Consider the following 25,949-nt stretch of genomic DNA (forward strand, 5'->3'; position numbering starts at 1 on the left):
TTGTCAAAGGGAGCTACTGCCCCAAATAATATCCCCTCGTTTCCTCCGCTTCTTCTCTCTCGGTGCCATTAGAGCCCAGCACACCCCTACTCTCCATGCAACCTGCTCTGCCAGTGTGGGGAAGCCAATGATTTTTGGAAGGCTACACAGATGGGTCCATACCCTGGTGATTGGACTGAAAGGGGGTTGGCTGTTCCCTCCCAACTTTGTGTGTGTGTGTCCCCGCCTGGGACTGTGTTAGCCGAGCTCTTCTGATTGGCTGAGGGGTTGGTCCAAGCTCCCCTCTGCACTGAGAGGCAAGCTCGGTTGGGACCCACCTCTCTGGATGCTGGATCATATAAAAGGGGAGCCCAGGCGCTTGCCGAGTCAGTAGGAGGTTTCTGCTGGGGTCTGGACTGGATCTACATAGTCAGATCATCCCTGTATGACTGGACTCTAAACCAGAACAAAGGGGCCCAAAGAGTCTACATGTCTAATATTTAGACATGTTCAGCTTTGTGGATTCTCGGTTACTGCTGTTGATAGCAGCAACTGTACTACTCACCAAAGGCCAAGGAGAAGACGACGGTGAGTAACAACTTTCTTGCTCACTTTCTGTACAAGGTGTGCGGCTCTGCGTGGATGCATGCTCTGGTGAAACATCTTTGCTTAGGCACAGGCTGGTCCTCCTTGGGGGGAAAGTGAAATTGCACTTGAGAGCTGGAGGGATGCAGAGCTGGACTGGTCTGCAGAGAAAAGTCGGTGGAAGTTCAGGAGTGGGGTTGCCGGACGTGGTGCTTTGCATGCTTTGGATGGGGTGCAGTCGGCATTACTAGCTCGGGAACGGCAGGTACGAGGCCAGGTTAGGGAGACGGGGAGAAATGTTGTTGTCGTTTTTCAGGGGTTGTGCATTTTAAAATGGGGTGGGGAAAAGATCGTCTCCACCTTGACAGAGCATCTGGAACTGTGTGCGGCGGAGGGCGGGTCGGAAGGGGCTCCGGTGTGTTGCTCAAAAAGTGGGGGTGGACAAATCCAGTCGTGGCTGGTGTTTGTTCTCCCCGCACTGAAGTGCAGAAAACAGCCCCTTCCCCAAGCACGGAGAGGCAGCTGCTGTAAAGGGGACTGGGCGTGTTCGTATGTGCTGTGTCTCCTCTAAGCATGCCTCTGGCGGGCAGACGAGCTCTGAGATTCCTTGCCAAGTTCTGGGGTGGGGAGAGCAGCACAATCAGCCTCCGGGAGGGGTTCTGGAAAAGCCATTGTGAGCGTGGGCCGCGCCGGGAGCAGGGAGGGGGCCCGGGGCTGCAGGTTTGGGAGCTGCAAAAGCCATCAGGAACGAATTAGGAAAGGCTCCGATGATTCATAAGGAAAATGTTTCCAAGCCTGGGAAGCGCAGGAGTCTAGACATCACTTCACAGACAAACCCTTCGGATGCTCAGGACCTGGACTCATGTTTCTGCAGTGAAGTTTCACGGTGGGGGGAGGTCTCGTGGCGACCTCTGGCGGCCATCACCAGGCCTTGCTCCTGCAAAGCCCTGGGTGGGCTGCATCACCGCCCCCTGGGGCCCATTGGGAGCCCTGGGACTGGACAGTGCCCGCCAAAGGGGCAAGACCTCCGCCACCAAATGGGTTTGTGGAGCAGCCCCTCCACCTGCTTCCCGGCCCCATTCCAGGGCCCCTGGGCTTGGCCTGCCCCTACCGGCGGAGTGGCTGACTGCACCCTGGCACGCCACTGCCGGGCGGGTGTCAACACAGCGGTTTCCTGTTGCAAAACCGCTGGCTTCTAGGGACTCCGCCAGCAGCAGCATGTTTTGTTTAAAGTGTAAAGGAGACATGAGAAGCCGGGGACGACAGACCAGAAACAGCTGGCCTCCCAGCCGTGCTCCCGCCCCGGGGGCTTCCCACGCGAGGAGAGCTCTTCCCGCTTGCCTCCCGCTGCGGGGAACGGCGCCACATTTGACAAAACCCGCAACAATCACGTGCCCAGCAGCTCCCCCCTCCCCTTCTGCCCGCGCTCGGAGCTGTCACCACCAGCGAGCAACCTGACCGTGGCGTCTCCTCCATCTAATTCCAGCCGCCCCACCTGGCCTTGCATTCCACCCGCCCCAGCTCCGCTTCCCTCCCAAACCAGTGTCACCAGATCCCATTGCGCCAGAATGCACTCCACGCCCCCTCCCGGCCCTCCCCACCACCCCTTGGGTCTGGCCCTGCCTTCCTCCTCTTCCAGCCCTCTTCCCTCTCTGCCGTTTTATTTGGCTTGGCCTAGGCTCCGCGAGCTGGGGTTACAGTTGGATGTAACAATTGGCCGCAGGTTTTGTTTAAATTCCAAGGGCTCTGGAAATAGTTCTTGTGGTGTTGGCATGTTTCCTGTGGCAGGGAGCTGAGCTGATGAGAAGCAGATGAAGTTCCCGGAGAAGGGGGGGAGGCCGGTGGGACTGGAAGGGAAAGAAAACGCCCTTGGATAGAGAGGAGGCCTTAGGAGATACTGTCCTAGTGCCCGGATTGGGGGTCCTGGCCTGCAGCTTCAGGGCTGGGTCCCGAGTCAGCTCTTTGGCTCCTGACCTTCCCTCCTTCCCTCTAGTTCCATCTGGAAACTGCATACAGGACGGACTAACATACAGCGACAAAGATGTGTGGAAACCGGAACCCTGCCAGATCTGCGTGTGCGACAGCGGCAACATCTTGTGCGACGAGGTGATCTGCGAAGACACCTCGGACTGCCCCAACGCTGAGATCCCCTTCGGAGAATGCTGCCCCATCTGCCCCGACAGCCAGGGTACGCCCGGGGCATGCTCCGCCTCTCGGCCACGCGCACGCCAGCCACGCGGCCCCACGGGCCCTGGGCCACGCAGCCCAGCCACGCTGAGCGGGGAGGCCCGCAGCTTCCTCCTCGGGCCTACTGACGCCAAAGGCCCTAGCTCGGCTGGCCCTGCTCCTCCCCTGTGAGCCTGGGGCGTCTGCTCACGAGCCGTGTCCAAGGGGGCAGATTTGCTCTTGCCCGTGGGGGTGGGCGGTTCTCACCTCTCCTTCGCACGCGGCCTGAGACGGGCAGAGTGAGAGCACCTGAGCTTCCCTCCCCGGGGAGCAATGGGGCCTTTTGCTGGCACGTGGACCAGGGCAGCTCGGTTGGCTTGCCTGGCCAGCCTGCAGTCGGGTGGGGGGTTAGAGGAGCATGTGACTTGCCTTTTTTAAAGGACCCTTTTTCTGTCTTTTCCCCCACAGCCTCTCCTTCCTACCCAGAAACCACTGGAGTAGAGGTAAGGACAAGCCCTAGGCTCTCTACACAGCCCTATTCCCTGGTGTTTTCTGGGGGGTCTTTTCTCTCCCTGCTCAGCCTCTAAAGACCCTGTCTTGCTTCTCCCCCCAGGGACCCAGAGGAGACCCCGGCCCCAGAGGAGACAGGGTACGTATCTCCAGCCACGCTTTGGCCATTGGTCACTAGGGCTTGGTCAGGACCGGCGGGGGAGGCGGCGGAAAGATTTCCATGCACGTGACTTTCAAATTGTCCCGAAAACGTTGTGTCCACATTTCACAGCTTGAATCCAGCTATGGACGATTGTGACCCAGTCCAGTTACCCAGCCTGTGACATGCCTGGGGGTGTTCCTGAAGTACCAACCTCTGAATCCCCCTCTTCTCTTGCAGGGACCCCCCGGCCCACCTGGGAGAGACGGCATTCCCGGACAGCCTGGTCTTCCTGGACCCCCAGGCCCCCCAGGACCTCCAGGCCTTGGCGGAGTGAGTTAGCTTCCAGCCCCTCGGCCTGGCACGGGATGAACGCGGCTCAGCGTTCTCACCCCGGCTCTCCCTTCTCTCTCCTGCAGAACTTCGCACCTCAACTCTCTTACGGTTATGACGAGAAATCCGTTGGCGGCCTGTCCATGCCCGGCCCTATGGTGAGTACCCAGGGTCTCCCTCGGGGGCTGGCCTGTGGTCAGGACTGGAACAGGCGAAGGCAGGGAGCAGCTTGGCTCTAGAACGCACAAGGCCAGCTGCCCCAGAAGGCGGGGCGGGGGCGGGGGGCAGGAGGTATCTTCCTGTGGCCGGGGCGGGACCATGGCTGATATTTTCCTAGGCAGCTGTATCCTGGTTCCGCAGGCTCAGCCCAGGACACTTGAATTTCCCTTAGCACAGCCCGAGGGCCGGGCCTGCTCTCTGCCCCAGGATTCCCCGCAGCGGCAGACCGTTCTGAGGACGTGAGAACGGCCACGCTGGGTCAGGCCACAGGGCCCGTCCAGCCCCGTGTCCTGTCGCCCGGGGTGGCAGCTCTGTGGATGGGGAGCGCAAGGGCGAGGGGGGTAGGAGACAGCGAGAGGCGGCATGGTCCATGCCCCAGCCAGGTGGCGAGAGGGAGGGGGCCCCCGGGACCCAGGGTGGAGGGGCCAGGCCAGGACTCCACTGACTCCCCTCACCTGATTTATTTCTTCTCTCTCTTCTCCACTCCCAGGGTCCAGCTGGTCCCCGCGGTCTCCCCGGCCCTCCTGGTTCTCCCGTAAGTGCCTCACAGCTTCCTGCCCTTTGGGAAGGGGCTCCGCTGCTCCCGGAGATCTCCCAGCCGCGGGGCCGGGTTTGGCTCCTTCCTCCTCACGCCCTGGGGCAGGGTCGCGGCTGCTCCCTGCTCTGCAGCTGGCGGGGAGGGAATGGGACGGATGCCCCAGGAGCTGGGTGCGGCAGGCTCGTTCGCTCACCTGTTCTGTCCTCCTGCTCCTCTAGGGTCCTCAAGGTTTCCAAGGTCCTCCCGGCGAGCCTGGCGAGCCTGGCGCTTCTGTGAGTCCTGCTGCATCGTCTTCGCTCTTCCGCGTTCACGGGGGGCGCGGGGGGCTGCACCTGGAATCTCCCGGCCCCCGGCCAGGACCGTTCCTTGCACCGTCCTTCTCCGGCCATTTGGGGGCGGCCGGCGCCACGCCAGCCTGAGCCTGGCCGCAGAGACTTGGTCCGTGGGCTGGGATTTCGCTGGCCAGGCCCAGGCCTGGGGTGAGCTGCTAGCGGAGGGGTGGCGGGGAGGCCTGGTCTCAGAGTACTCACGCACCTTTCTTCTGCCTGCTGCAGGGTCCCATGGGTCCCCGCGGTCCTGCTGGCCCCCCTGGCAAGAACGGAGATGATGTAAGTGGCCCGAGAGCCCGTCCAGGGACGTTCTCCCCCCTCCCCGAGAGCCGGGCCTGCCAGCCGGTATCCACGGTGTGCTCAGCCCGGCGGCCTCCCGGGACTGAGGCTTTGGCTTCTGGGGGCCTGGCAAGCTGGCGAGAAGCAAGCGGGACCTTCCCGCAGCCGGGTGGCCTGCCTCCCGCTGACTGTCCGTCTCCTTTTCCTTCTGCCAGGGTGAAGCTGGAAAGCCCGGGCGTCCCGGCGAGCGTGGTGCTCCCGGCCCCCAGGTGAGATGTCCCTTCTGCCTGGCCCCCCGGGGCGCTTGGCTTGGGCGGTGTTGGCCCGTGGCCAGCCTCAGCGAGGTGACGTGGCTGGGAAAGCAAGGCCCCAGCTGGGCCGGGGGAGAGGGACCCTCCGAGCGCTGCCTGAGGGGCGTCGGCTGCTTCGCAGGATGGCCATCCGTGGGGCAAGGCAGCTGGGCCCTGCTGGTCACTCCCGATGGCGCGGAGCCGTGAGCACAGCGAGCCGTGGCCGTGGCCAGGCACAGCGTGGGGGCTGGGCTCGAGCGGGTGGCACCAGGGGCCTTGGCTCTGAATTGTTTCTCTCCCTTTGCCAGGGTGCACGTGGTCTGCCCGGAACTGCTGGCCTGCCAGGCATGAAGGGTCACAGAGTAAGTTGGTCCGTGGGTTAGTTACTGGAAAAGGGAAAGGCCCTGCGCCCCGCCCCTGAGCGCTGGAGATGCGGCTGTCTGAGCGCTCGCGCCCCCAGCGGGCCCCACCCTGCCCTCAGCCAGGCAACCCTGCAGGAGGGTCAGATGGCAAAGAGCATCTCCCCGCCCGCCGTGGGCCTCACCCCTCGGGGGAACTCCCCCTGCTCATGCCGCTCCTCTGGCAAACAGACGGGGCCTTGGGCCTGCTCCCGACCTAATCGCTGGCCCCCGCTGTTTCTGTTTCTCCTCCCTCCAGGGCTTCAGTGGTCTGGATGGTGCCAAGGGTGATACTGGTCCAGCTGGCCCCAAGGTAAGCTCCCTCTGCCCCGACACCTCCACCCTCCCTGGTCCCGTAAACGTGTCCCTGGCTCCTTGGGAACCGGCTGCTGACCCGGCTTCGTCTTCCTTCTAGGGTGAGCCTGGCAGCCCTGGCGAGAACGGCGCTCCCGGACAAATCGTGAGTAGAGCGCCCCTTGGGGCCACTTAGGGTGGGGTGTTGAGCCTGCGAGGGGGGGGCTGTGGGGAGGGGAGAGCTCTGGGTTTCCCGTGGACTGGAGAGCAAGAGGGGCAGATTTACCAGCGTGAAGCCCCACCCGGAGGGGAGCAGGGCAGGGGAGAGCCAGGACGCTGCAGACTCATTCCAGTCTCATCTCTCCTCCTTTCTAGGGGCCCCGTGGTCTGCCCGGCGAGAGAGGCCGCCCTGGTCCATCCGGCCCTGCTGTGAGTATGGGTGCTGTATCGCCGGGCTCTGGCGCGCCCCGCGTGGTACCCCCTGCGCCACAGCGTGGCACCCGCCTCGCCTCCCAGCTTCCCTGGCCCGCGCCAGCCTGTCCGTAACCAGGCCGTCTGCTCTCTTCCCGGCAGGGTGCTCGTGGTAACGACGGTGCTCCTGGCGCTGCTGGTCCTCCCGTGAGTATTTCCCTGCGCTGCCCTGAGGGGAGACGGCTCCGGCCCCGGCTACTGGGCTGCCCAGACGCTGGCCCCTGCCACATCACCCCTCCCGGGGCTTTGCTGGCGGAAGCCCCAGTGGTGGCACCAGCCAACCCCGCTGTGGCCCATGCCCAGGGGGGAGGCCTCCTCCCTCCGGCCTCTTCCTGCCCAGGGGCAAGCGTAGCCCCGGGCTCTGGCCACGGCGCCTAGTGACAAGAACCCGCCTGCCGGAGGCTGGCTACTCTCTAACTCGCTTGCCTCTCCACCTAGGGTCCAACTGGCCCCGCTGGCCCCCCTGGCTTCCCCGGAGCTGTCGGTGCTAAGGTAAGGGCAAGACCGGATGGCTGTGGTAGGAGCTTTCCCCGTGGCCGGCTCTGGTCCTAGTCTGGAACCGAAGGGTGCGTTGCAGTTCCCATTGGCTGTCCAGGTGTCTGGAGAGCTAGAGATGGGGCCCAGCCCCAGAACCCTCCAAAACAGGCCCATCCGTTGGGCCTAGCAAGCCCCCAAGCCCGGCTACGCCCTTGTGGCATCTCGAGGCCGAGGTGTGGCCCCTGGAGAACCAGGCGAGCCGAGAGCAGGGCAGCCCCAGACCCCCCCGAAGGTTGGAGCAGCAGAGCTGTCTGTTCCACGCAGGGCCCCGTCAGGCCTGGGGGCGCGCGTGGGGGGGCTCCCAGCGCCACGGGGCTCACTGCTCTTTCTCTCCTCTCGTGCAACAGGGTGAAACCGGCCCTCAAGGTGGTCGTGGTGGGGAAGGCCCACAAGGTGCCCGTGGTGAACCTGGAGCCCCCGGCCCCGCTGGCGCTGCTGGTCCTGCTGTGAGTGGAGCCGCACGACCCGCACCGGCTCTTGGCCTCTCCCATTTGCCCAGTCGCCCCCGGCGATAACCCCTCTTCTCTTCTCTCTCCTAGGGCAACCCTGGGAGCGACGGACAACCTGGTGCCAAAGGTGCCACTGTGAGTAGCCAGCTCCCCCTCCAGGTGGGTCGGCTCACGGGAGACTGGTTCTCACGCTGCCTCACTGACCCTTCTGCCTCCTCTAGGGTGCTCCTGGCATTGCTGGCGCTCCCGGCTTCCCCGGTGCTCGTGGTCCCTCCGGCCCCCAGGGTCCCAGCGGTGCCCCCGGCCCCAAGGGTAACAACGTAAGTGTCCTTCCTGCTGCCCCTTTGCGTCAGGCTCAGCTCGGCCTTCGTCACCTCCAGGGCCAGGCAGGGATGCGCCGGGCTGGGAGGGAGCCCATGGCGTGTTGTGATTGATCTTTGCCCCTGGCACCCCAGCGCACTACACATCCCTCCCCCGCCCGGCTCCTCCATGGAGCCCTCTACAAGGGCCTTCTCCTCCGCCCTGGCCACCTGCCCGCCTTGGCGGCTGGAGACATCTGCCATCTCTGCCCACCCCCACCCCTCGTGCCAGCAATGTTCCCTCTGAGGTGTTCCACGAGTGTGCAGAATAAATGTGTGCACTGACGCATGTGCAGATGGGCACCACCAGTAGGCATCCCTGCTGCCGGCTGTGGGCGCTGCGGCCCTGGAATCTCTCATGGGCAGCCGCCCAAGCGCTCAGCTGACTGGGAACCCTGCCCCCCACCCTCCGCCCAAGGACGGGGATCTCTGACCTTGGGCACAGCCAGCCTGTCTCCAGAGTACCCTTTGCGGGGAGGAGCTTTGCGTCTGCCCTCCCCCTTGGAGCCGAAAGGGGCGGAGGGGGCAGCGTGGAGGGCAAGAGGCGCTCAGGCCTGGCTCACGCAAGGAGCCCGCTGACACTGACCGATTTCTCCCTCCTTCCTGCAGGGTGAACCTGGTGCTCCAGGCAACAAGGGAGATGCTGGCGCTAAGGGAGAACCTGTAAGTACCGGCCCTCCTGGGGCCTGCTGGCAGCCTTGCCCAGTCTGCTTTGCCAGCCACAAGCTGCCTCTGACCCCTCTGCCTCGCTTGCGCTCGCCAGGGTCCTGTTGGTGTCCAAGGCCCCCCTGGTCCATCCGGCGAAGAAGGCAAGCGAGGGTCCCGCGGAGAGCCCGGCCCCGCTGGTCTGCCCGGCCCTGCTGGCGAACGTGTAAGTAGCAGTCGCTCGTGCCCGTCGGCCTGGAGCTGAGTCCTGTTGCCTGTAGGACATGGAGGGGTCCCGGCCGATCTCCGCAGTGAGCCAAGGCCTCCTGCACCTTGGGATGGGAAACTCAGGCCTGGACCCCGGACCAAATTGGGACTGGCCTGAGACCCCCCAAATTCGAGACAGGCCCAGGCTGCGGGAGGTCGGACACCGACCCAGCCCCAACCCGCCCCATCAGCGAGGGCCTGTTCCTACCCACTGCCGGCCCTGGGACGGGGTGTTCTGGGGTGCCCCCTTTCCACTGCGATCCCTGGCTGCACGGGCTTCTGACCCACGGCTGTCTCTTGTGTCCCATCGCAGGGTGCCCCCGGAAGCCGCGGTTTCCCTGGCTCTGATGGCATTGCCGGTCCTAAGGTAGGTGCTGGCCTCCTGCTGGGCGAGAGAAGAGGCCCCAATGGCCGCACAAGGGGTCTGGAGCCCCCCCACCTGGGGAGCAGCTAGTGCATGTGGGAGGGGGAGTTACTGAGACTTTCTGGGATCTGGTCCAGCCCCAGCCGCTCCCCGATCCACCCTGCACCCTGGATTTGGGGGTGGGACGTAGCTTGTCTCCCCGTGGCACCTAGGCTGGGGTGGCCCTTTCACGAGGGCTGTTTTCCCCTTGGCACAGCCCTGGGACTTCCTTGCCACGAGACACACCCCGCAGGGCCAGCCCGGCAGTGCCCATCCAGCGCCCCGCGTGTTCCCCATCTGTCATGGGCCTCCGCAGCCTGTAACCGCTCTCCCCTCCCCCCCAGGGTCCCACTGGTGAACGTGGCTCCCCCGGCCCTGCTGGCCCCAAAGGATCCCCTGGTGAATCTGGACGTCCCGGAGAGCCTGGTCTGCCCGGTGCCAAGGTGAGAGTGCGGGTCCGAGCGGGATGGAGGGGCTGCCCCGGGATCCCGCCGAGCCCTGCTGCTGTATCTGCCATCTCCGCCCCCCCCCGTCCTGCCCCGGTGCCTGCGCTCTGCCGTGTCGCCGGCTCAGAGCGGCTTCCTCCACCCTCTTCTGTCCCTGCCCCCAGCCGGACGCCCGATGGCTCAGCCCAGCTCTTCTTGCTTTTCAGGGTCTGACTGGAAGCCCCGGTAGCCCAGGACCCGATGGCAAGACTGGCCCCACTGTAAGTCACGATTTCTCCACACGCCTCCTCCTCCTCCTCCCCCTTTGCTCCCTGCAGCCTCCCCTGAGCCGGCCCTTTGCTTCCTCCTCACTAGGGTCCCGCTGGCCAAGACGGTCGCCCCGGCCCCCCCGGCCCTCCCGGTGCCAGAGGTCAGGCTGGCGTGATGGGTTTCCCTGGACCTAAAGGTGCTGCTGTGAGTATACCCCTGCACCGGGCAACCCTGCCGCTGCTGGGTCAGCCCCCCAGCCCAGCGATAGGGGGGTGAGAAAATGGCCACCCCAGGACATCCCATCGCCCTGGGAGGGCGCTGGGGGTGGAGACAGGCTGCCCAGAGGAGACGGCAGCCCTGAGGCAAGACGGAGCTTGTGGGGGTTCACTAGAGCATCAGTAGAACGACGACAGGGTCAGCCGGGCCGGCTTCCCACCATGGTGCCTCTCAGGCCCTCCCGCGGCCGCCTGCGAGGGCCATGCAAGAGGCGGTCATCCCCGGAGCCCCCAGCCCCTTGTCCCGGGGCCCCCCGAGCACCTTCGCTGAAGCTGTTTCGTTCCCTTTCTCAGGGTGAGCCCGGCAAACCCGGTGAAAGAGGCACTCCCGGACCCGTCGGCGCTGTGGTGAGTATTTCTCTCGGTACCGATGTCTCCTAAGAGTCTGCTTCTCACAGCCAGGGCTGGGCCTGGCGTAGCTTTGCCGCCGGAGGCCGCTTTCCAGCAAGAAGAGAGAGAGCGAGACTCCACGACCACACTGCCATGGGCTTAGATAGGATTGGGCGTTCCAGAGACTGGGCCCATCTAGCTGTGCCGCAGGACTGAGGGGAACGTATCAAACGTTCTGCCCATGGGGGCTGGTTAATTGCGTATTCTCTGGATGTCTAAGGGAGGGTTCCCTCCTTTACTTCGCTTTCTCCTCCTTACTAGTATCTCAAAAAGACGGGGACTTTCCAGCCTGGAAAAGAGGAGACTAAGGCTGTGTCTAGACTGCATGCCTCTGTCGGCAGAGGCATGTAGATTAGACACATAGGCAAAGTCAAATGAAGCCGCGATTTAAATGATCGCGGCTTCATTTACATTTACATGGCTGTCGCGCCGAGCCGACAAACAGCTGATCAGCTGTTTGTCCGCTCAGCGCGCTAGTCTGGACACTCCCCTGCCGACATCAAAGCCCTTTGTCGGCAGCCCCGTTATTCCTCGTGGGATGAGGGTGTGACGTAGTGGGGGGACTTGCTGGGCGGTGGTGACCCCTGCTGTCTGGAGCAAGACCCAGCAGGGAAAACCTCACTATGCAAAGGTGATGCCAAACCTGTTGAACCAGATAAACCCCATGGAGAGGGACAAAGGAAGGGGGAATGCTGCCCTGGCTGGGGGGCAGGGCTGGAGGAGAGTTAGTTAGAGTGGCTGGCTGGGAGCATGGATGAGACAGCCTAGGGAAAGGGGCTGGAGTTTAGGGGCCCAGTCTCCCCCATCTCAAGGGGGCCTGAGGCATCCTAGCCCAGCTCTGTGACCAGATTACATCTGTGCTGTGCTGTATCCTGGAGAGGGAATAAACTTCCTCTATTCCACCGGCTGGGGCAGTCTGTTTGTGCCATTTCGGGGTGCAGGAGACGGGGGACCCCAACGCGCCGTCACAGAGGTTTACTGGGGCTGCCGACAAAGGGCTTTGATGTCGACAGGGGGAACGTCCAGACTAGCGCGCTGAGCGGACAAACAGCTGATCAGCTGTTTGTCGGCTCGGTGCGGCAGCCATGTAAATTTAAATGAAGCCACGATCATTTAAATTGCGGCTTCATTTGACTTTGCCAAAACAACAAATCTACATGCCTCTGACGACAAAGGCATGTAGTTTAGACGTACCCTAAGAGGGGGATAGGATAGAGGTCTCTGAAATCATGAATGGTGTAGCGAAAGGGAATAAGGGAAAGTTATTTACTTCTTCCCATAACACAGGAACTAGGGGCCACCCAATGAAATTAATAGGTAGCAGGATTAAAACAAACACAAGGACATATTTCTTTATACAATGCAGAGTCAACGTGTGGAACTCCTCGCCAGAGGATGTTGTGAAGACTAGGACTTTGACCGGGTTCAAAAAAGAGCTAGATAGATTCATGGCAGTTAGGTCCATCAATGGCTATCAGCAGGGCTCGCCGAGCCGGGGTGAGCCCCACTCACCAGCCGCACTGTCTGGCGATCTGCCATGCACAGATCGCCCGATCCCGGCTCTTCCGGGTTGTAATCTACTTGCCACGGGCGAGTAGATTCCATAGTTTGTCGAGCCCTGGCTATTAGCCAGGACGGGCAGGGATGGTGTCTCTAGCCTCTGTTTGTCAGAGGCTGGGAATGGGCCACAAGGGTAGGATTGCCTGTTCTGTTCACTCTGTCTGGGGGCACCTGGTTGGAAGACAAGCTAGTGGGCTAGATGGACCTTTGGTCTGACCCAGTGTGGCCATTCTTATGTTTTCATGTGGCAATGAGTTCCACAGGTTAACTACACAGCCTCTTCCCCCCCCCGCCCCCCCCCCCACACAACCCTCCATGAGGCCAGCTATTGTGGCCTCTCTGAGGTTTTCTGCTTTCGAGGCCCCTGGACTCCCCACCCCTCCCCTGATGCTCACACCCCATTCTCATCTGAGGCTCACTCAGTATCTGTGCCGAACTCTTTCTCACCCCTTCCTTCTTCTCTCCCCAGGGTGCTCCTGGTAAAGATGGTGAAGCTGGTGCCCAGGGACCTCCTGGCGCTGCTGTGAGTACGAACCCCTCTCGCCCCGGCCCCCTGCTCCAAACCCCGCTGGGTCCCGCCTCACACTCTCCCCTCCCTTGCAGGGCCCCGCTGGAGAGAGAGGCGAACAGGGACCTTCCGGTGCTCCTGGATTCCAGGTGAGGAAGGCCCCACCATGGGGCAGAAGAATCCCGGCGGGCCGATCCCGCTGTGTCCCTTTGCTTTCCCGCGCCGCCTTCTCCCAGGAAATCTCAACACTTGGGCTTTTCTCTTCCCCTCTGCCCAGGGTCTGCCCGGCCCCGCTGGACCCGCTGGTGAAAGTGGCAAGCCCGGTGAGCAGGTGAGTGCCAGGAGGAGAGTGACTCTGCTTAGCACGGAACGCCAAGGAGGGGTGCCTGCCCCACGGCGCTCGCGCCCTCCCCTCGTCCCCACGCTCCAACCCACCTGTGCCCTGTGTTGGGGGCTTCGCTCGGGCTCCCTCCTGAGAGCTCCTGCCCCTCCCCACCCCCGCCAAAGTCCTTCTCCCAGGCTGGGGACACGAAACTCCTCTGAGCACAAACCAGGCCACCAGCCTGCCGACAAGGCCCCGGCTCGCGGCTCCAGGCCTCCAACCTCTCCTGGAGCTGAGCCCCTCTAAACTGGGCCGTTGGATTCTGGAGCCTGTCGCGAAGAGCCAACGCCGGCGCAGCCTGGGTGCCCAGGGCCAGAGCGTGCGCCCGTCTCTCACCGGCACCCTCTGTGCAAGACTCCAGGGGGGCAAGGCGGAGGCAGCGAGGGGTTGGGGTGCAGCTGTCCCCTTCCCTGCTCCACCCCAGGCAGCTCTGGGACAGCGCTGGGGTGTCTCCAGGAGGCGTCCTGGCACCTCCCAGGCCTGGCCCCTCACTCTGCTTTCTGCTTCTCCCCCGGAACAGGGCGCCCCCGGAGACGCTGGTGCCCCCGGTCCTGCTGGTGCAAGAGTAAGTAGCCATCCACTCCCGCAGCAGGGAGCCATCTCCTGCCCCTCTGGTCCTCTCCCGGCTGCCCTCTGGATGGCACTGCCACCAGTCACCATTCTCTCTCCTCCCCCTAGGGCGAGCGAGGGTTCCCCGGCGAGCGTGGTGTCCAAGGTGCTCCCGGTCCACAGGGTCCACGTGGTTCTAATGGTGCTCCTGGGAACGACGGTGCTAAGGTACCTGCTTGCGTGTCGGGGAGGAGCCGAGCCAGGCGTCCGGGGGAGCAGGCTCTGACAGGCTGTGCAGTGGGATAGGGGCTCGGGGTCCAGCCAGGGGGGGCGCCGTCTTCCCCTCCTGCGCTAGCCCCGGTCCCACGGCCGCGGATGGCGGGAGGCTGCCGACCCTCCTCTCTCTGCCCAGAGCTGCCTGGCCTAGTGCTGAGAGCAGGCCAGGGTCGCGGCTCTGGGGAAGGCAGGCAGCCTGTGCTATGGGGCTGACTCGAACTCTGGCTCTTTTCCCCGCGGCTTTAGGGTGATGCTGGTGCTCCTGGCAGTCCTGGAAACCAAGGCCCACCCGGTCTGCAGGGTATGCCCGGTGAACGCGGTGCTGCGGGTCTGCCCGGCGCCAGGGGAGACAGAGTAAGTATGGGCCCCCGAAAGCCCCCGCACAGCGACCCTCGGCCTTCACCCCCCAGCTGCTGCCTGGAGACCCTGCCTGAGACTTGTGCTCAGCCCGTTCCGGCTCATTTCCCCTCTCGCAGCTCTCGCCCTGTGGCTTCTCTCCTCTCCGGCTCCTTCCCCGTCCCCTCCTGCCGCGCCTTTCCCCACCCCCGGCTCCAGCCCCCACCTCTGCTCCCTCTCACGAGTCCGGCTAGGCCGGGCCAGGCTGCTTCCGGGCCTGTCCACACTCGGCCGACAGTCGCTTTACACCACAGAACACACCCCCACCATGTGCACACCGAGGCCTGTCCGGGCCTGGCCACACTCAGCCAACAGTCGCTTTACACCACAGAACACACCCCCACCACGTGCACACCGAGGCCTGTCCGGGCCTGGCCACACTCGGCCAACAGTCGCTTTACACCACAGAACACACCCCCACCACGTGCACACCGAGGCCTGTCCACACTCGGCCAACAGTCGCTTTACACCACAGAACACACCCCCACCACGTGCACACCGAGGCCTGTCCGGGCCTGGCCATACTCGGCCAACAGTCGCTTTACACCACAGCACACACCCCCACCACGTGCACACCAAGGCCTGTCCAGGTCTGGTCACACTCGGCCGACAGTCGCTTTACACCACAGCACACACCCCCACCACGTGCACCCTGGGGCCTGGCCGTCTGTGTCTCTGGCCCCAGTTCTCGCCCAGCAAAGGGATGGGGTCTCTCTCCCTGGGGCTGGGGTAGGCCCTTGTAGCCAGCTGCTTGGAAGAGACCTCATCTTGGGGAGACGAGGTGGCGGCACTGTGAGGGCTACGCTGTCTCCTTCCACTGGGCGGGCGGGTGGGCGGCTAACGGTCTGCCTGGGAGCAGCGTCCGGAGCACGGCAGATACGTGGAGGGGGCAAGGATGGGGGGGGGGGATTCCATGGGGTAAGTCACAGCGAGGTGTGGAGGAGAAGGGGGACAAACAGAGACACATGCACAGGTGTGTTGTACATGGGAGTGCAAACCCACACACATACACACGTACATACAGACACATGTATACACACTCATGTGCATACACACACACTGGCGTGCTTACACGCACACGTACATACAGACACATGTATACACACGCACATGTGCATACACACACACTGGCATGCTTACACGCACACGTACATACAGACACATGTATACACTCTCATGTGCATACACACACACTGGCGTGCTTACACGCACACGTACATACAGACACATGTATACACACGCACATGTGCGTACACACAGACACACATCTGGGCCCCGTCCTTGCTCCCTAACCAGAAGGTCACCTCGCGGTGCCCTCTCCCCCCAGGGTGATGCTGGTCCCAAAGGTGCTGACGGAACTCCCGGCAAAGACGGCCCAAGAGGTCTGACTGGCCCCATCGGTCCCCCCGGCCCAGCGGGTGCTCCTGGTGACAAGGTAAGGCTCCCCCGCCCCCTCGCAAGGAGCAGTGACCCAGCTGGCCTCTCGCACCCGGAGCTGGCCCCGGGCATCCGTGCAAAGGCCCGTCCCGGTCGTGCCCAGCAGGCCTCGCCCCGAGAGGAAAGCCCCCGCCGACCATGTGATGCATCCCCCCAGGGATAGCTTGGGGGCTCCCTCTCCCCACGGGACCCCCGCGCTAGCCCGCCTCGGCCCGCGCCTGGAGAGCCCTTGTCTGCCCGGCCCAAGTCTTGACCTCGTCCCTCTTCTCTCCTTGGCAGGGTGAATCTGGTCCCTCCGGCCCCGCCGGTCCCACCGGCGCTCGTGGTGCTCCCGTAAGTACGGTTCCTCTCAGCCCTGGCCCCGCCCGACGCAGAGCTCAGCCCCTCCCTCGCCTCGCTGACCTGTCTCTCTCCCGCCCTTCTCTTCCAGGGAGATCGTGGTGAGCCCGGCCCCCCTGGTCCCGCTGGATTCGCTGGCCCCCCTGTAAGTAGGATCCTGGCTGGCCTCAGATGGGGGGCTGGTGTCCGTGGGGCAGGCTGGGGGCTACGGGAGGGAAGCAGTGCTACCCAGGAGATACTGGGGGGTGTCTGGGATCCTCCCTGCCCCGGGAGTCCCTGGCTTGGCCTGATCCGGCCTCGTCTCAGCCCCGGCTGTTCCGTGACGGACCCGTCTCCAGGAGCCCCGCGCATGGACACTGCCCCTCACCCTCCGCTCTGCTCTCCCCCAGGGTTCTGACGGCCAACCTGGTGCTAAAGGTGAAACTGGCGACTCTGGTGCTAAGGGCGATGCTGGTCCCCCAGGCCCTGCTGGACCTACTGGTGCTCCTGGCCCCTCTGTAAGTGACTCTCCCCTGCCCTGATCCCTCCCCTGCGGCCCACCTCCCGTTCCCGCCTCTGATGGGGGCTCCTTCCTCTCCTGCAGGGTGCTGTTGGTGCTCCTGGACCCAAAGGTGCTCGTGGTAGTGCTGGACCTCCTGTGAGTATCTCCTGCGGTGCTGGGGGTGCACTGAGCTGGTGCCTCCTTCCTGGGACTCTCGCGGGCCTGGGGAGCTCGTCACTCCCCTTTGCAGTCGGCTTCTCCCACAAACACGTGGCCGAATGTCGGTTCCCCCCAGCCCGCTCTGCAGCGTGGCCTGCGCCCCGGGCTGGCTCCTTGCCCCGTCGCGGGGAGGGGGCAGTGTGGGGCCCGGAAAGGGCCAAGTGCTCCAAACCCATCGAGCAGTTTGTCTCTGGGTCGAGAAACATTCAAATCGGACCCTCGTGCGGCCTCCCCTCCCCGAATGGCGCCATTTCGGAGCCCGTCCTGCTGCCACCTGCCCCAGTCGGTCGGGTGGGGTCCTGGGCATTCGGCTCCTCGCGGGGGGGCACTAGTCCCTGAGTGAGCCGAGGGCACCGCTGCCTGGGTATTGAGCCACTTCCCCTTTTGGGGGCCTTTAGCCCCCCCCCCCCAGGCTTCGAGAAGGTCTCTTTCCCGGGGCTCAGAGCGCTGGCTGCACCGTGCCCTGCGGGCAGATCGGGCAGCGTCTCGGGGCTGGTGGGATCTTCCGCCCTGCCCTGCCGACGAGCCTTTCAGCCGCTTCCTTAGCCGCAGGCTCCCAGCCCTCGTGCAGGGCCTGTCGTACGGTCTGGGGCCAGCGGCCGGGGCCTCATGCTTCTCTCCCCACCACGTGCAGGGTGCTACTGGATTCCCTGGTGCTGCTGGACGAGTCGGTCCCCCTGGCCCCTCTGTGAGTATCTGCTCCTTGGTCCCCTTGGGCACAGAGCCGGGCGGGGTGGGCCACTGGTGGGGGGTTTCCACAGGGCGATGGGTGCCCTCCAGAGCAGGCACCTGGGAGCTGGGGGGGTGGCACCTTGAGGAGCTGGAGGGAGGGGTGCCAAGGCCCTGCTGCAGCACTTGCATGGCGCGTCTGAAAGCCAGGCGGCTCCAGCGGGGCACCGGGCGGGGAACGTCCGTGGAGATGGTCCGGGAAGCCCGGCATTGCCTGCACCCCAGAAGCGGCTCTGTCTGCCCCATGCTGGGTCTGGAGCCTGTCCTTCTGTCCTCAGACAGCCCTTGGGCCGCACAGCCTGACCTCTCTGCTCTCTCCCAGGGAAACATCGGTCTCCCCGGCCCCCCAGGCCCCAGCGGAAAGGAAGGTAGCAAGGGACCCCGTGGTGAGACTGGCCCCGCTGGCCGCAGCGGCGAACCCGGCCCCGCCGGCCCCCCCGGACCTTCTGGTGAGAAGGGCTCTCCCGGTTCCGACGGTGCCCCTGTAAGTACCTGTCCAGTGCTACCCCAGGGCCCTGCCGGAGCGCGACGGGCGGCTTGCTAACCAGACTCTCCCCTCCAGGGCTCCCCTGGCACCCCAGGCCCACAGGGTATCGCTGGGCAGCGCGGTGTCGTCGGCCTGCCTGGACAGAGAGGCGAGAGAGGATTCCCTGGGCTCCCTGGCCCATCTGTGAGTACGAGGTCAAACCCTCCACGGGGCTGGTGGCTGCAACTCGCTGCCCCATCCCAAAGCAGCCAGGCAGGACGGGACCTGTCGGCCGAGGCTCAGCCCTCCTGGCACCCGGGCGGGTGGGGGAGACGGGCGCGGAGCTCTCCATGGGAGCGGCAGAGGCTGGACGCCTGCCCTGTGCCTGGGGGAGCCGCTCTGGCCAGGACCCGGGAGCGGAGGGGGAACTCGAGAGCTTAGCCTTGTTCTAGAGGAGGGTGCTGGCGCCGCCTTCTCCTGGGCCCCCAGAACTCCAGCCCCACTCCAGGCCTGGCGGAGCCGGACCCCGTTTGGGGCTGGGGGTGTCCTCGTTCAGCGGGGGCGGGAGGGGCCCGGCCTCTTTCCCGTCCGAGCAGGCTTGTCAGCCTCAGCCGCGCCTCTAACCCGGGCTGCTCTCGCTCCTCCCCAGGGCGAACCTGGCAAACAAGGTCCATCTGGCCCCTCTGGTGAGCGTGGTCCTCCTGGCCCCGTCGGGCCCCCCGGCTTGGCCGGCCCCCCTGGAGAAGCTGGACGTGAGGTGAGTGGCCCCTGGCTTGGCTAGTTAGGACTGTGCTTTGCCCAAGTGCCGGGAAGCGCTGAAAGCCGGGGTGCACAGGTCTCGGGGGTCCCGCAGCCCTGCTGGGAGTCACTAGAGGGCACCTGTCACCATCGTGGGCTCCGTGACCCACCTCAATCACCAGGACAGCACCAGAGCCAAGGAGAATTCAGCCTCCCCATGCCCCGGGCCAGCGCTCAGGTGCCCAGCCGCCTGCCCCATGGAAGGGCAGGACAGACCCTGGCCCTTGTCTCCTGCAGGGCCAGTGAGCAAGGGGCCCGAGATGGGGGAACAGCAGAGTGTCTGAGGGAGAAGGGGATGGGCCAGAGAAATGGAAGCCCCATGGGTCCCTTTCCCCTCCCCCATTCTCTGTGGGTCTCGACACCCCCCACCCCCCGTCTCTAGCTGCTGTCCCCGGCCTCCTGGCTCACCCTCTGACCAAGTCCTTGCTCGTGCCTAACACTGGCCTCTGCTTGTGCTCAGGGCTCTCCCGGTGCGGAAGGTGCCCCCGGCCGCGACGGAGCTGCTGGTCCCAAGGTGAGTAGGGCCCAAGGGCTGTGGCAGGAGGCGCACTGGGGTGGGAGAGGGACGCCCCTTAGGCGAACGTGAACTCTGAGTTTTGCTTCCCAACAGGGCGACCGTGGTGAGACTGGCCCAGCTGGTGCGCCTGGTGCTCCCGGTGCCCCTGGCGCCCCCGGCCCTGTTGGTCCCTCTGGCAAGAATGGAGATCGTGGAGAGACTGTAAGTGACGCTTCTTTGCATTCCCCTAAACATGCAACCCGCTCCCTGCCCTGCGGGGGGGACAGAACCCCCGAGTCCTGGCTGCGAGGGCACCGCCCCTTCCCGGAGCTGGGGAGAGAACCCGGGAACACAACTGGGAAGATAAAAAATAATCAGCCCAGTTATCAGGTCCGGCTCCAGCCTGCTCTAACCACTAGGTGATACTCCTTTTCAGAGTCAGGCCTGAGACTCAGGAGCCCGGACTCCCAGTCTGCCCTGCTGTAGCCAGTAGGATGCCCCCCCTGCCAGGCAGAGGAGTGAACACAGAGACCCGTTCAGCATCCGAGGATGCTCTAACCTTCGCCTTTCTCCCTCCTTCCCTAGGGCCCCGCTGGTCCCGCCGGCCCCGCTGGTCCTGCTGGTGCTCGTGGCCCTGCTGTAAGTTCCGGGTTCCACGCCTGTTTCTGGAGCTGAGAAAGCAGCCGGCTCGGCAAGAAGGCGGCTGAGCTGGGGCTAGGGTGGCGCTGGCCCCACCACTCAGCCAGTGACTCTGCTTCCTCTTCCAGGGCCCCCAAGGTGCCCGCGGCGACAAGGGTGAAACTGGAGAACATGGCGACAGAGGCATGAAGGGTCACAGAGGATTCTCTGGTCTCCAGGGTCCACCTGGCCCTCCCGTGAGTACGGCTGCCCCCCGCGGCCCCCCAGGGACAAGCCCTCCAGCCACTTCCCAGGGCGACGCGGAGCCCTCTTCCTCGCTGCCCCAGAGCATCCTGGGAGAATCCCAGGGCAGGCCATGAGATGAGGACCAGCCTCAGGCCTACCCCAGCGCCAGGCTGTCCTTAGACTTGCTGCGATTGCGGCTGGGAAGGGCGGGGGTCGGGCCTCAGCCCCCAGCGGCCCAGTGCTGCACCCTAGAGCCTCCAGCGTGGCCCCAAGGAGCAGCCTGGCTGGACCGTCTCTCGCACGCGGCGCCTCTGGCAGAACTGACATTTCCTTCCCTCTTCGGGGCAGGGCTCTCCTGGCGAGCAAGGTCCCTCTGGAGCTTCCGGTCCCGCCGGCCCACGGGTAAGTCCCCCGAGCCCGAACAAGGCAGACACCGGCAGCCTGAGGGAATTCGGGGCGGAGGGCTCGGAATGAAATAACCAGCCACTGTTCGCACCAGACCAACCCCACAGCTCCCCTCATCGTGTGCAGCTCAGGTCTTGCCTGACCCCGCGCTGGGCTGGCCCAGACCTCGCCGGGGGCAGAATACGGATCCTAGTGTAGTCGCCAGCGGGAGCCCTGGGCATGCAGAACATAGGCCTGCTGCGGCCAGGAGAGCTCCTCCGGCCCTGTGCTCGGCCACCTCCGAAGGGCTGTGCCTCGAGGAGAGGCCACGTCCGTGTGGGGCAGCCTGAGAGGTGGTGAGGGGAAGATGTGACGCTGGGTCGGGGCTCCCCCAAATCCTGCACCCCCGGAGCAGCAAGAACAGACCCCGCCAGCCAGAGACGAGAGGGGGGTTATTGCTCCTCCCGGCTACAGCCCAGCACAGACGGGACGTGGCTACAGGAGTCTGGGCCGGGATGCCTCAGATCCCTTGTGTTGGGGGGGTCCATCACCCCCTAGACCTCAGCGTAGGCTCACTCCCTCCTGTCTCCCCGCCAGCAACTGGTCTCCCCCTGGGAATCCCCCGTTAGCGCCTCAGGCTGAGCCCCGGGGTCTGGGTTAATCCACGTGTGGGTGAGTCAGTGGGAATCGCACAGCCCAGCGCAGGGGCCCCGGGTCACAGCACAGCTCTTCCCCCCCCGCTACGGCAGAGAAGGGAACACGCATTACCCCACGGAGAGGGAACCTCCTCAAGCCAGAGCCCTCCTGCAGGGACCCCACAGCCCAGAGGGAGAGACCCTTGTAAGTCCCCAGCACGGGCAAAGACAGAGTCCGGTTCTGTTCTCAGCTGGACCTGGGCAAATCCAGAACGATCCCTCCACTGCCCATCAGAGCGGCCAGGCAGGCTCCGAGCAAAGGTCCATCCGCCCGGTGTCCTGCCTGCCGGCAGCGGCCAAGGCCAGAGGGAGCGACCAGAGCAGGGAGTGATCCCTTCCCTGAAGCCCATTCCCAGCCCCTGGCATTAGTGGATCCAAGTGTCTCCGCCGTGGAGCGTGGGCCTTGGTTCCGTGGCCATGGTGCTCGATGCGCTCTGGGGGCGCTCAGAGCAGAGGCAGGAGAGCTGGGTGGGAGAGCCAGGCATGTCCATGGCGCTCACGCTGTGTTTGCCTTTCCCTTGCAGGGTCCCCCTGGCTCCGCCGGTTCCGCTGGCAAAGATGGTCTGAACGGTCTCCCCGGCCCCATTGGCCCACCAGGTCCACGTGGTCGCACTGGTGACGTTGGTCCCGCTGTACGTATCCCTCTGGGGCTCGGGCGGTTGGGGGCTGCTGGCCTCTAGGTGGGGAAGGCTCCCGGCCTTCAACTCATTCTGCTCTCCTCCTCCAACAGGGTCCCCCCGGACCTCCCGGACCCCCTGGTCCCCCCGGCGCACCCAGCGGCGGCTTTGACTTCAGCTTCATGCCCCAGCCCCCTCAGGAGAAGGCCCACACCGACAGCCGCTACTACAGAGCCGACGACGCCAACGTGATGCGCGACCGCGACCTGGAGGTGGACACCACCCTCAAGAGCTTGAGCATGCAGATCGAGAACATCCGCAGCCCCGAGGGCACCCGCAAGAACCCAGCCCGCACCTGCCGCGACCTGAAGATGTGCCACAGTGACTGGAAGAGCGGTGAGCTTCGCGGCCACTTCCTTCTCCTCTTGTTACCAGTGAATTCCTCCCTCCCTCCCCTACTGACGTCCTTCCTCCTGCCCCTCCGTCCCCCATTCACTCGCCCCTCTCCTCTCCCCGCCAGGCGAGTACTGGATTGACCCCAACCAAGGCTGCAACCTGGATGCCATCAAGGTCTACTGTCACATGGAGACCGGTGAGACCTGCGTCTACCCGACCCAGCCTAGCACTGCCCAGAAGAACTGGTACATCAGCAGGAACCCCAAGGAGAAGAAGCACGTCTGGTTCGGCGAGACAATGAGCGACGGCTTCCAGGTGAGCGGGGGGCCGGCGTGGCGGAAGTGGGGAGAAGGACCAGCTGGCTCCCCCTGACAGTCTCTCTCTCTTCCATGCAGTTTGAATATGGTGGTGAGGAATCCAACCCAGCTGACGTCGCCATCCAACTGACCTTCCTGCGCCTGATGTCCACCGAGGCCTCCCAGAACATCACCTACCACTGCAAGAACAGCGTGGCCTACATGGACCAGGAGACCGGCAACCTCAAGAAGGCTCTGCTGCTCCAGGGCTCCAACGAGATCGAAATCAGAGCAGAGGGCAACAGCCGCTTCACCTACGGAGTCACCGAGGATGGCTGCACGGTGAGTCTGCCACCCCTGGGGCGCCCGGCACAGGTGGTACCAGGAGCCGGGCAGAGCCTGCCCAAGTGCGTGAGGGCGCTCTAATGGCTAGAGGGTAGAGCGGGCGAAGGGGGGTTTCCAGCGGCAGGAGGCAGAGCAAAGCTGCGAACCAGTCTCCCCAGCCATGGACGCGGCTGGCAGAGTCCCTACAGTCTAGGCCAGTCCCCTTGGCTGGGACAGGCTTGTTAGAGGGTAGCTCAGGAAGGTGGTTGCTCTTGATCTCACCGCAAGAGCAACAGAACCTAGGAATCTGGTTTCCTGGGGCCCCTGCACCCTCTGAGAGCTGGGACGGGAGCCCAGGGGTCCACTTCCCCGTCCCCCCTGTCGGAATCACGGGGCAAGGCTGCCTCTGCCGTTAGAGCTGCTGGCTTGGAACCTCGGCCCCATCTGCCCCCTCATGGTCTCCTTTTCCCGGTCCCTCTCCGCAGAGTCACACCGGCACCTGGGGCAAGACAGTCATCGAATACAAGACAACGAAAACCTCCCGCCTGCCCGTCATTGACGTGGCCCCCATGGACGTTGGTGCGCCAGATCAGGAATTCGGAATCGACGTCGGCCCCGTCTGCTTCTTGTAAACCGGAGCTAAAACCTGCCCGGAAAGAAAACAAAAAACAGCCAAAAAGGAGAAAATTTCACATGGACTTGAATTCGTGTTTTTTTCTATCCATCATCTCTAAAACTATTTTTGTTTCCATTAAAAAAAAAAAGCATTAAACCAAAAAAATAAAAATAAATGACTTTTCAAAAAAATCCCAGACGTGGGTCCACTTGCTTGACATGGTTCTATTTCATTTCATTTTTTTTTTAAATCCCTGAAGACAGATTGGGGTTGGTTTGGTTATTTTTTTAACGTGATATCTCGGGACCACAACTTGCACAATCCAACCAAAAATACCATCCAAAACCGACCCTACCAAAACACCCAAATCACAACCTGCTTTGAAAATTTTGCAGCAAGAATGGTTTAGAACCTGCTCCCCCTGCTCCTACTCCTCTTCCACCAGTGCAAAAATCTCTTTTTATAACCTGGAGTTGGAAAAAACACCAAAACTAACTGCCAGCTGACCTCTCCCTGCTGGTGTCTTTACTAAATGTATTTTCTATACCGCTGCAAGGAAGGCACTTACAATGGTGTGTAATGAACCTTTTTTCCTTTCATTTGTTCAGGTGGCAAAAGAAATAAATAGGAGAAAAACTTCAAATCCAGGTGTTGTAATTGTTTTCCTAAGCAGAGCCTGGCAGAGTGGAAAACAGCCGAGATTGTCGCTTGGTGTGCTGCCTTTTAAACAGAAAGAGCTGTTAGCAGGACAGCTGGGAGAAACAATCCACTGAGACAAAAATCCAGTGTTTTGTCAGTGAACGATGAAGGGAAAATGAAGGACTCACAAGCATTCCCAATGCAGAAAATGTCGTGTTAAACCTGTGTATTACTGTTGTATGGAAGGTTACCTCTCACTGTGTTTTCCAAGTAGTTGTTTAGCTTGCTTTGAGGTTTTGAATGACACCAGATTGTGGAGAGGGGGCATGGAGTCCAGGGTTAGATCAACGGTGCTAACTTTGTCTTTTTTTTCTTTTCGTTGGCTATGTTAATGGTTTTCGGTTCTAGGTCCCTTTTCTTTGTTTGGTGGTTTAAAGCTGCACGATCCAACTCATGGAGAGGCTGCGATAGGGACCAATTGGTGCTATAGATCTAGGACTGTTGTTTTAAGGAAAGAAACTCAGTTCTTTTGCTGCCCAGGGTCAACTTGTGAATTTTCTGATGGTGCTATTTAAAAAAAAAAAAAAGAAACAACCCCCTCTAAAAGCAGGGCGGGAACCAATGCAAACAGATCCAAGTAGCCTTGAAAGGGAAGGAGAGCGCCAGCCTCTTTCCGGTTAAGCAGGTGGATTCCGTTTCTGCTTTCCTGACTCAACCCTTCGCTTTTCCCATCCCTCTGTCCTCCTTCAGCCTGCTGCCTTCTCTCTCCTCCGCACACACTCTGGTCCCGCCACCGCCGCTGGGCTGTTTTCTCTCGCCTTCCCTTCCCTCTCGCCCGCTCCTCCTCTGTGCTTCTCTGCAAGGGTCCCCAGCAGCCCCGCGCAAAGCCCCGTCCTGCAGGGCGCAGGTGTGCTAGGGAGGCGCCACCGAGGATTCTGTACCTGTTGTGTGTCTGTATGATAATTTGAGATGTTTTTAATTATTTTGACTGCTGAAATAAAGCATGTGAAATGATCCAAACAAACCTGTGATGCTCTGGACTCTTCTCTCTCGCATGGCTCAGGGCAGCCAGGCCTGGGGCGGGCGGGCGGCGGGCGGGCGGGCGGTGCCCCACAGGCGGGGCCGACAGGAACAAGGCAGGTGGCCGCGGTCCCCAGCTCTGTCCCTCTGCTCCACTTCCCTCTGTCTGTCCTTTCCGCTTTCCCGCCTCCTGCCAGCTAGGGACGCAGGCACTGGAACCCGGCCCAGGGCAGCCCAGGGGCCCGTGGCTCATGGCAGCGGGTTAGAGGCAAGTGCAGGGAGCCCCACAGGAGTGGGGGGGGGCTTCCACTCCTTCCCCTTCTTCACACCCCCGTCCCTCCTGCTGCCTTTCTCCCTTTCCCAACCAGCAGCCACAGGACTTGCATTCCCTACAGGTACCAGCCTATGGCAGCGGGGGCCTGGCCAGGTCTTTGAATAGCTCCCGGCCGGCGCTCGCCGCAGCTCAGCCAGCTCCTGCCGGGGCCGCGCACCTGGGCACGCCCGCTTCCTGTCGCCTCGGGGCCCAACCAACGCTTTCCCACCCCGGCCTCTGCCCGGATCCCCCCCAGTTCCTTTCTCCTGGCTCCGTCTTCCCTTCTCACCCTGCCTGTGCCAGCTCCGTCAGCTCCCGGCACTCCCGGGGCAGCCGGTTTTCTTTCCTTAGTGCTTGGCGGGAAGGTCCTCGCGGTGCCCAGCGCCCCCCGAGCGGCTGCTCCATGCGCCACGCCCGGGGACAGATCTCCCCTCCCAAGAGCGGTTTGTCCGGGGGCCCGAAGCGGGGCCGCCGTGGGGTGAGCTGTGCCCTTGCCGGGGGTCCAGGGGCCGCGGGGGGCGATGCCGGGTGAGAGAGGCTGGAGAGGAGGCTAACGAGCCCCTGGGAAAGCCGGGAGCCCTGCCGGGCCGTGCTCAGAG

At 63.3% G+C, this 25,949-nt stretch overlaps 1 protein-coding gene across 2 annotated transcripts; it reads left to right on the plus strand.

The window, feature by feature from the left end:
• The first annotated feature begins 355 nt into the window (after nucleotides 1-355).
• Nucleotides 356-25,041, plus strand: COL1A1 (collagen type I alpha 1 chain). Of its 2 annotated transcripts, XM_075918435.2 has the most exons (51): nucleotides 356-567; nucleotides 2,558-2,752; nucleotides 3,199-3,233; nucleotides 3,344-3,379; nucleotides 3,620-3,712; nucleotides 3,799-3,870; nucleotides 4,422-4,466; nucleotides 4,688-4,741; nucleotides 5,024-5,077; nucleotides 5,293-5,346; nucleotides 5,676-5,729; nucleotides 6,025-6,078; nucleotides 6,181-6,225; nucleotides 6,435-6,488; nucleotides 6,633-6,677; nucleotides 6,969-7,022; nucleotides 7,415-7,513; nucleotides 7,607-7,651; nucleotides 7,738-7,836; nucleotides 8,485-8,538; nucleotides 8,639-8,746; nucleotides 9,101-9,154; nucleotides 9,535-9,633; nucleotides 9,843-9,896; nucleotides 9,991-10,089; nucleotides 10,455-10,508; nucleotides 12,580-12,633; nucleotides 12,714-12,767; nucleotides 12,896-12,949; nucleotides 13,521-13,565; nucleotides 13,679-13,777; nucleotides 14,072-14,179; nucleotides 15,549-15,656; nucleotides 15,938-15,991; nucleotides 16,089-16,142; nucleotides 16,387-16,494; nucleotides 16,581-16,634; nucleotides 17,332-17,385; nucleotides 17,749-17,910; nucleotides 17,989-18,096; nucleotides 18,542-18,649; nucleotides 19,151-19,204; nucleotides 19,301-19,408; nucleotides 19,772-19,825; nucleotides 19,954-20,061; nucleotides 20,399-20,452; nucleotides 21,654-21,761; nucleotides 21,860-22,142; nucleotides 22,267-22,457; nucleotides 22,538-22,780; nucleotides 23,248-25,041. In XM_075918435.2, exons 1-51 carry the CDS (start codon nucleotides 486-488, stop codon nucleotides 23,392-23,394), a joined length of 4,365 nt encoding a protein of 1,454 aa, XP_075774550.2. In that variant the 5' UTR covers nucleotides 356-485; the 3' UTR covers nucleotides 23,395-25,041. The 2 variants fall into 2 exon arrangements, with proteins under 2 accessions (XP_075774550.2, XP_089630205.1); XM_089774079.1 differs by lacking the exons at nucleotides 9,101-9,154; nucleotides 9,535-9,633; nucleotides 9,843-9,896; ... (3 more) ...; nucleotides 12,714-12,767; nucleotides 12,896-12,949.
• Nucleotides 25,042-25,949: the final 908 nt, after the last annotated feature.

Source organism: Pelodiscus sinensis, chromosome 29 (genome assembly GCF_052426305.1).
Source record: "Pelodiscus sinensis isolate ZL-2025 chromosome 29, ASM5242630v1, whole genome shotgun sequence".
Classification (NCBI taxonomy): Eukaryota; Metazoa; Chordata; order Testudines; family Trionychidae; genus Pelodiscus; species Pelodiscus sinensis.